At 35.6% G+C, this 9,272-nt stretch overlaps 1 protein-coding gene across 3 annotated transcripts; it reads left to right on the forward strand.

Moving 5' to 3' along the window:
- Window positions 1–225: 225 nt before the first annotated feature.
- On the forward strand, window positions 226–3,663 carry LOC141696787 (putative alpha-amylase 2). Of its 3 annotated transcripts, XM_074500913.1 has the most exons (9): window positions 238–460; window positions 974–1,059; window positions 1,173–1,244; window positions 1,355–1,378; window positions 1,803–1,913; window positions 2,046–2,172; window positions 2,285–2,511; window positions 2,734–2,807; window positions 3,222–3,652. In XM_074500913.1, exons 5-8 carry the CDS (start codon window positions 1,827–1,829, stop codon window positions 2,779–2,781), a joined length of 489 nt encoding a protein of 162 aa, XP_074357014.1. In that variant the 5' UTR covers window positions 238–460; window positions 974–1,059; window positions 1,173–1,244; window positions 1,355–1,378; window positions 1,803–1,826; the 3' UTR covers window positions 2,782–2,807; window positions 3,222–3,652. The 3 variants fall into 3 exon arrangements, with proteins under 3 accessions (XP_074357012.1, XP_074357013.1, XP_074357014.1); XM_074500911.1 differs by having other exon boundaries at window positions 226–460; window positions 1,173–1,378; window positions 3,222–3,660; XM_074500912.1 differs by lacking the exon at window positions 2,734–2,807 and having other exon boundaries at window positions 226–460; window positions 1,173–1,378; window positions 3,222–3,663.
- The last annotated feature ends 5,609 nt before the right edge of the window (window positions 3,664–9,272 follow it).

A 9,272-nucleotide genomic window follows, 5' to 3' on the forward strand; every position in this document is an offset into this window, starting at 1 on the left:
CTTAACCAACCAATATTTAGAATCGTTTTAAAAAAAATAAAAAATGCCCGCTTCTCTCTTTCCCCGTTAATGCACCAAAATATTCCCCATTTAACCAAAAATATATTCACAGTTTTTCCCCCTTAACCAAAACCGTTCCCCTTCCCTCTCATTCTCTCTCCTCTCTCTCTCATTCTCTTTCTCTCTTCTCTCTCAGTGTCTCTTCTCTCTCAGTGTCCCTGGTGATTTAATGTTGGAAGATTATCAGCTGTATATAAGTTTAAGCTACACTCTGTCAATTGATTCACCAAATTGATAGAGTCTATTAATGGACATGGATGATTTCTTAGCTTTTAAATGTACTTATAGCAATTTGCACTTGTGTTTGAACTTCTCAATTCTTCTCACAGGAAGCTATTCTTCATATTTAATGCCAGTGGCTTCCCTTGGAGCAATGGGATATTGTTACATGTGGTGGAAGGTAATATTTTTTTCCTAATCAATTAACAGCTGGTCTACTTTTGAATATTATGATTTTATAAATTCTTATATGATTCCATATGATTCTGCAATCACTGGCTCATGTTGCTCGTCACAATGAGCATTAATATAACAAGCAAATTATTTAGAGTAAGCTATAATGAATTAAGTACCTGGGAGTGCACCTCTGGGCAGGCTCAGGTCCACAACTAAATCAGATATGGTTTCTTTAACTATTGCAGCTGCAGCTACAACTACAATCCTAAATCATTAACTTTGGTCTATTATACCTTATAGATATTGAGAATATTTTAGAAAAATTCTATAAATTTTAATTAAATCTGTCACAAACTGTATTAAAAAACCAACCTGTATTTCTCTTGTTCATGACTATAAATTGGAATTGCGGTTCGGTGTTCCTACATTTAGAAGCCAAAATTAATAGTAGGACTTGTGCGTGCCAAAAGGAACAAAATCAAATTAATAAATGCATCCTCTAATTTTCCCATGTCAGCCCCATATATTGAAAACATCAAAATGAAGTGGACACAACACTGCGATAGTTGAAACTTATATCTTTCCCTCGCCCCCTTCTTCCAGGTACCACTTCATTTCCTATCTTCTATACTATGTTTACTCACCTGTTTGCTATTCCAATTTTTTCGCAATGCCTTATGCTAAATTCACCTCCTCTGCTATTGTTGATCGTGCAGTTTTTCTTGAATTCATTTTTACACATTTACGGTTAACTGATCATCGTCAAGTGACTCGTTGTGGGTTATGTTGTATGTCAATTCTACACATTTTTTTACTAGTTCCTATTTTGTCCAAATTTCAAGTGTTTTTACTTCATTACTCACTTCTTGCTGTATTCTTTCATTTTATTGCATTGCAGGAGTTTGATGAAAGCCTTCAACAGGTTGATCCTGATACAGTCACATTACAATTTACTTCTTGTTCTATTGTCATTTTGCCTCTATACTAACCATATATGGTCTTGTTTTGTGTTTTTACCTTTCTTCTAAAAGGCGGCTTATGAGTCCAATTCATCGTAACCATACACTAACACTTAGCAGCGCTAGGTTACGTTAATTTGCAGCTATATGTTACAACTGTATATGCATATATGTCTGAGTCCAAGTACTTCTAATAGTGTTTCTTTAGGTAAAAGTAATATCTAATTAAATAATGTAATAAAAAAATTAATGTACCAAAACTTTATGAGGGAGAACAAGTATATTATTTGATGAACTAGTCCTAAACAATAATTGAAGTATTGTTCAAATGGTTCACATTTTCACGACCAATAGCTTGAACTTCATTTTGATTGGAATGTTTATCAGCATCCTCTGGCTTCGGAAGTGTATATGTTAGTTAATTACACAGCTGAAGTGTGTTTTGCATTTGTGTTTGTAGTGGCAATTATACGGAATGGAAAAGAAATTTTATTGCAGGTAACCTAACAATGTGTTTTTTTTAGATAGAATTGCTATGGTTCTGTGATTTTGTTTTGCTTTTCTTAGTACATTTGGAAAAGACATAGAAGTTGTTTGTCTATGCATAGCTAAAAAAGAGTTGTTTGACAGGCTTTCAACTGGGAGTCTCACAAACATGACTGGTGGAGAAATTTAGATTCTAAAGTTTCTGATATTGCAAAGTCCGGGTTTACGTCAGCCTGGTTACCACCACCAAGCAATTTTTTTGCACCTGAAGGTACAAATATATGAACATAGTCGTTTTACATATTGTTAAATTGTTTTTTAGTTACTTCTACGAGGATTCTCATAACGGTTTACATTTATTTCAAAAATCTGTTTGACTGCAGGTTACCTTCCACAAAATCTTTATTCTCCTGATTCCTCATATGGTTCTGAGAGCATGTTAAAAGATTTACTTCATAAGATGAGGCAACATAAAGTTCGGACAATGGCTGACATAGTCATCAATCATCGTATTAGAACTACCCAGGGACATGGTGGAAGGTATAGTCGCTACGATGGAATTTCATTATCATGGGATGAACACGCAGTTACATCTTGTACTGGTGGATTGGTAAGCAATTTTTTTTAATTGTGTACCTCTTATCCACTTGCAATTAATTGTGACTGATTTGATGTTGAGTAATGAGTGCTAATCATTTACTAAAAAATTTAGTTTAGTCTTGTCTAGTTTATTTGATACGGACCTGCATATAGAAGTTATTTGATACTGATCTTTAAATTATTAGAAATGATTCAACATATTGAATAGACCTGTCCTATAACTTGCCTTCAGGGGGAAACATGTCATGAAGCTCTACACCAGCAAACATATATGGTTTAGTATTCAAATTTATCGATACTATAATGGTATGTAAATTTCATGTCTTAAGCTCCAGGATTTTTTTGTAATTATGCAGGAGTGCTTAAATTTTTTGTACATGATTAGCTTAGCACGATTCAATTACAAGCTGAATTTAATACAATGGCTATTTGAGATGCTTGATTATGCATAAAATTGAACATCTTAGTAGAATATTTGGATCTATATCCAAAATGGACATACAAAGAGCACATTTGCAAAGCCTGAATTATATTTGGCTCTATATGCATATAATTTAGACGCATCTGTTAAGTTAATTGTGTTGTATAGTTATTACATGATTTCCCAATATCACAAAGAACTTTTGAATATTATCAGTTTGAATAGTATAAAGAGTGTAGTGTCCATAGTTCTTACCCTGCACTCATAAATTTCTCCTTTTTTGTGTTCATTCTCTATAGTACAAATTCAGCAGCGAGCTGAAAGAGATGCTGCTCGTCTAGAACAAAGCAGGATTGTTCTTGCTCTACGGCTAGGGAACACAAAGGCAAGAACTATGAAGTCATTGACGAAGCTAGAGGTTTTGTGGGAGTTGTACATGATGCTACCAACTTTGCTTCAGCTGATACTATTTACGGTTCAGCAGCATATCCATCCGGGGAGAATTGCTTGGGGAATGCGGCTTTAGTGAGCGAGATAGGTTAGAAATATGATTGTAAGTAGGTAATTTTTGATGTTAATATAGATGTAGATATAGAAATATGTTGGTTGAATGCTGATATATAAGTTTTTTGGTATATGTTTGTTCTCGTTTAAGATTGTTTGTTAATTGATATAGCTTTTAATTAGTAACCAACTGATGTCAAAAATAAGCAAAACACAACAATTTTGACAGGAAAAATGATGTAAATAGGGACTTTCACATCGCTAACCTAAGTGAAACCGATGTCATATGCCATATTTAACATCGCTAACCTAATTAAAATCGATGTGATATGCCATATTTAACATCGATTCTATGTAGCAACTAATGTACTATACAAAGTAAGACATCATTTCTTTTAAGAATCTGATGTCTATCAGTTTAATGTTCTTCCTTGTTAGATGTTTATAGTTGCTTCTTAACCTCCTAATTACCATTTTTCACAATCTAGTTTTAACATGTTATTAAAAAAAGGACTAATTATACATCAGTTTGCTAAGAAAATCGATGATTATGTACATATTTAACAATGGCTAAAAACCGATGTTAAATACCCCTACCTTTCTCTGCACATGCGAAGACATCGGTTTGAAAAAAAAAGGACATCGGTTTATAATCGATGTCTAAGGGCATTTTTCTAGTAGTGATTTCATGGTAGCCCACGTTGATCTGCCGCATCCCATATCACTTGCATTGAACTATAATGCATTCACATGCTTACTTTATTGATTTTTTCTTGTACTAATGTAATTTTTTGTTTATTGTACATGCATGGCTTCCAAGAAACCTCCCACGATCCTTTTCATTAGGAAGAACAAGGTGGAAGGTGCCTCTAATAACCCTTCTCGTGACCAGGAAAAATCTTCCTCCCTTGTGGGTATAACTGCCCAGGATTCTCCTAAGCAGATAACATATAATGAGCATCTTTGACATCCATCTGCTCCACGCTTCTAGTAGAAATAAGCCTACTTAGATCATTATTACTCATGAAGAACCACCACTAAAGTGGACCAAAGAAAACACAAGCTCTTTATTAAATCCTTCTCCTGGACAGGTTAGCTAGACTTTTGGAAAATTGGTGCATGCCCATATTGCAAAAGCTGATATGTATGCTTGGTCCCAGCAGTCCATGGAGGAGTCCAACGCTTCCATGACTAGAGCTATAACAGAGCTTTTCTATCATCAGACCACTCTTCACAAGGAGATTCAGCCCTTAGTTTTTTCGAATCAAAAGATGAGCAAACAGTTAGCGACCCTCGAATCTGTACTTACGGAGACTCGGACCAATGCCGAGGGCTCGGAGGATACTTGGAAGAAAAGGCTTGAGGATGCGACTAAGAAACTTAATAAAAATCTTCAAGATGAGAAGTCAGCCAAAAAGAAGCTCGAGTTGGATCATATTGCTGAGAAAGAGAAGACAGACTCCCAGATAAAGGACTTTGCAGATCGTATTGCTAAGCTGGAAAGGGAAGCTAAAGATTCTGTTGATGCCCTCCCAATTACCATTGATGAGGCTGAGAACAGGGGACCTGTTAACTTTATAAATATCTTCTTAGAAAAGATTGATGAGTTTGATTGGTACCGGTTTGATGAAAAAATCGAGAAACTTGCTGATGACCTTAGGAAGGAGATTAGGAAAGGAGCAACTAAAGAGGCTCCTTGATTTCTTATTTATTCCTCTCAAACTTTATTTTCTAGAGTCATTAGAGGTACGGACACTCCATTTATTTGCCTCGTAATTGTAGACTTAATTTTTTTGACTTACCTGGATGTTTTTTGGAATCTTTATTGGCATGCTTTATTTATGAATCTTCATATAGTTTTCACAATAAAACTGTAAAATATTATATTATCACTTTGTTGTTTATATGATGAGATGATAATTGTGGCGATGTGATTGTTGTCCACCAGCCTTTTCCATCAGCCTTGCGCAGCTCCCCAATAAGATCTATCCCCCACATAGCAAAGGGTCAAGAACTCATAAAAGTAGTGAGATGAGTATAGTGAGATGAGTAGCCGGAACATTGAAGAAGTTGGCATACCTTTGACAATTCTCACATGCTCTAGAAAATTCAAAAAATTCTTTTTTAGAGTAGGCCAGTAATAACCCTGCTTGAGGACCTTTTGGACTAGAAAACTACCCCCGAGTGATCGCCACATATGCCTTCGTGTACCTCCCTTAGGATGTAACTACATTCTTCTCCATCTACACACTTCAGCAGTGGTGTGTCGAAACCCCTTTTGTAAAGAACCTCATTATAGATGACATAACGGGTTGCCTGACACTGTTTTGGGGAAGAGTACCTGTCTTGACATAGTCCAAATTCGAGTCATCCATGTTAGCCCTAAAGTAGCAATCTCAAAAGAAAATTCTTCAGGAATACTTGGTTTGTTTTGAATTTTGAGAGGGATGCCTCCAAGCAGGGTGGCCTCTCGTTAAGAGCCCAATTTGGCCAGCACATTAGCCCCTGTATTTTCATCCCTTGAGATGTGCTCCAGCCTCACTTCATTAAAAAGCTTGATGATTCTTTGTGCACATTTCAGATAAAGTTCAGTTCGGGGTCCCCTAGCCTGCCATCCGCAACAAATATGGTGTATTACCAACATTGAGTCGCTGTTAATATTAACATTCTGCATCCCCATCTCCAGAGCTAGTTTGAGGCCTATAATGAAAGCCTCGTATTCAGTATCATTGTTGGTTGCTTTGAAGGTAAAATGGATAGCTCTCCAAAACTTTTGCCCTTCGGGGGTTATTAGTTCTATCCCAGCTCATGATCCTTCATTATTCACAGCCCATCAACATAGAGAGCCCATCATGGGGCGCAATTTTTCTTATCATCGAAGGGTTCCACTACCCCTGGGGTTTCTATGAGATCCCAAGAGTCTTCCTCAGATTGAGGAGGGAAATCAAGTATGAAGTTGACCAACGCTTGGCCCTTCAAAGCATCTCGAGGCTTGTAATCCACTTCAAATTGAATGAGCTCAACTATCCACTTAAGAAGCCTACCTGATGTCTCAATCTTGTACCTAACTTGCCTCAAGGGGTAGGCAGTTCATACTTCAATTTTATGAGCATTGAAGTAGGGTCTTAGCTTGAGTGAGGCTAATATGAGAGCATATGACAACTTTTCCATGCTAGAATATCTAGTCTTGGCATCCAACATTCTTTTTCTAGTATAATAGAATGGGTGTTGAACCCCTTCCTCCTCATGAATGAGCACAACACTGATAGCATGTTCAAGAACAATAATATAGATAATAAGAGTCTCCCCCACCTTAGGTTTTGAGAGGAGGGGAGGTTTTCCTAGGTGTTCCTTAATCTTCTAAAAGACCTACTCACATTCAGGGGTCCATTCAAATTTCTTTCCAACTTTTTGATGGCCTTCAAGAACTCATGACAGTTGTCAGAGGACTTAGAAACAAAATGGTTCAAGACATCTGTCCTCCCTGTGAGGCTTTTTTTGCTCAGTAAAGTAATTATTTAAGGGGGGGTTGGATACTGTAACTCCCCCAAATCTGGGGTCAGAGGATTTGGTCGTCACTATAAAACTTCAATCCAAATTAACCTGTTAAATCAATAAATAAATGCCAGCGGAAGATAATTATTATTTATGACCCCAAACTACTTCAGGATCTTTTAAGGTTACAGTTCTAGAAACAAGATATCCAAATTCCATAAATAAATTTTTTACTTTCTTTTAAAACTCTTTTCAACAAATTCCAAACTCAAAGCTAAACCCCCTAGTATAACTTCGAAGAGAAGTATACTAGGCCCAACTATATGTTGGATTTTTAACGCAGCGGGGGCATGGCAAAACACTTTTACACATATAAAATCCAAATAAAAGCATATAAATCGTGAATAAAAATTCGAGGGATCGAATCTAACCTTTTAAAATAATTCGGAGACAACGATCAGAGATCCTTAGCAGTTGCTCCTCAAGTGTGAAGCACTCCACCGGTATCCACCAAGAAAACGATGTTAAGGAGGAGGAAGGAGGTGGAGAGAATTGGGTTTTCCAAACTTTTTGGGTTTTCGGGTTTCGAGGTTAGAATAAAAATAGGGTCTATAATAGTGTATTTATAGGCAAAATTTTCAGCTGAAATTTTCCCATAAATATTATTATTATTATCCCATTTATTATTCTCATTAATAATTAAAACACCTTTTAATCATTAATCCTTTTTCTAAACACTTTAGAAATAATTCTCTCTCTTGATTTAATTTCCAAAAATTAAATCCTTAATTAATAATATTAAGAACTTTTCTTAATTAATTTATAATCAATTAAATCTCATTTAATCAATTATTAAATTTGCCAATTAATTATTTATTTCACAAATAAATAATTATTAGCCATTATTAATTAATTCCTCCATCATTAAATCATTCTCTTTTTATGGTGTGACCCTGTAGGTTCAATATTAAGCCGGTAGTAGAAATAAATAATAATAAAACTATTTTATCATTATTTATATAAATTCTCTAATTTATTAAATATGATTAATTAATTAGTCACATTTATTCTACATCGTGAGTGATGCTTCTCAACATATCGCGACTATCCGGATAATATGAATTCACTGCTTAGAATACCAAGAACCTGTCAGTGAATAGTTAACGAACAATAAACTCCTTCTACCCTACAATGTCCCGATTAAATACAAGGCATGGATCTCGTGTCAAGCCTATCTAATTCAATCACTTGCTTACCATTTACTATGCGTAGTTCTATTCAAATTAGAAACTCCTTTCTAATTTCATTCACTCTGGCCAGAGATTCCTGAACTAGCATAAGTGGATCAGCCTTGAACATTCGCTTCCTTCACTGGAAGGGGTAGATCCTTTATTGATCATACATTATCTTCGTGTACAAATTCCTATACCCAGAAGAGCCCTAATAATTGTCCCTGGAGACTAAGAACTAAACCAAAGCATAGTTCAGTGTACACAAGATGACTATGATGACCTCAAGTCTAAGGATACTTGTACAACTATCACTAAGCGAATAACTGCTGACACGTGAGTGAACTCCATCAGTTGTTCAGCTGGGCGAGTATTGTTCAGTGAACTTATTCTATAATAAGCACCTACATACTAGCTATAGTGTCACCACACAAATGTCTATGAGAACAGACATCCTTCATAATGAAGCAAACATAATATGTACCGATCTTTGTGGATTATTAATTACCAGTTAGTAATCCTACGACCAGGAACTATTTAAGTTTAGAGTTATCATCTTTTTAGGTCTCACTATTATGATCTCATCATAATCCATAAAAAGCTTTACTCTAAACTATGGTATATCTTATTTAAACACTTAAATAGATAGAGCCCGTAATAAAAAACAAAACAAGTCTTTTATTAATATCAATGAAATCAAAATAGATTACATAAAGAGTTATTCCTAAATCCTAATACCTGATTGGACCACACAAAGTGACTTTCATAAAGTAGCTTTGTGAGTGGGTCTGCTATGTTGTTATGTGTGTCAACTCTAATTCAATACAATACAAGAAATGTTATCGCGCTCCCACTAACCCTTTTGTAGACGCATGGTTCATCTACATTTTTGATAAAATCAAACTCTTTGATTGTCTCATCAAAACGAATGTTCCATCTTTCGAGAAGCTTGCTTTAAACCACATATGGTTCGCAGCAGCTTACACACTAGGTTTTCATTTCCCTTGGAAAGAAAACCATCTGGCCATCTTCCAGATTTCATAGTCGTAGTAAGCAGCATTCGCAAGCAAAATCCGAACTGATTTTAACAGGGCTACAGGTAAAAAGTTTCATCAAAGTCAA

Source organism: Apium graveolens, chromosome 11 (genome assembly GCF_009905375.1).
Source record: "Apium graveolens cultivar Ventura chromosome 11, ASM990537v1, whole genome shotgun sequence".
In the NCBI taxonomy this organism is placed as follows: domain Eukaryota; kingdom Viridiplantae; phylum Streptophyta; class Magnoliopsida; order Apiales; family Apiaceae; genus Apium; species Apium graveolens.

Coding starts and splice junctions, on each gene's coding strand:
- LOC141696787 (XM_074500911.1), top strand. CDS start 1,247: ATGTCAATTCTACACATTTTTTTACTAGTTCCTATTTTGTCCAAATTT. Junction 1,379..1,802: donor TTGATGAAAGCCTTCAACAG/GTTGATCCTGAT, acceptor AATGTTTATCAG/CATCCTCTGGCTTCGGAAGT. Junction 2,512..2,733: donor CATCTTGTACTGGTGGATTG/GTAAGCAATTTT, acceptor ACTTGCCTTCAG/GGGGAAACATGTCATGAAGC.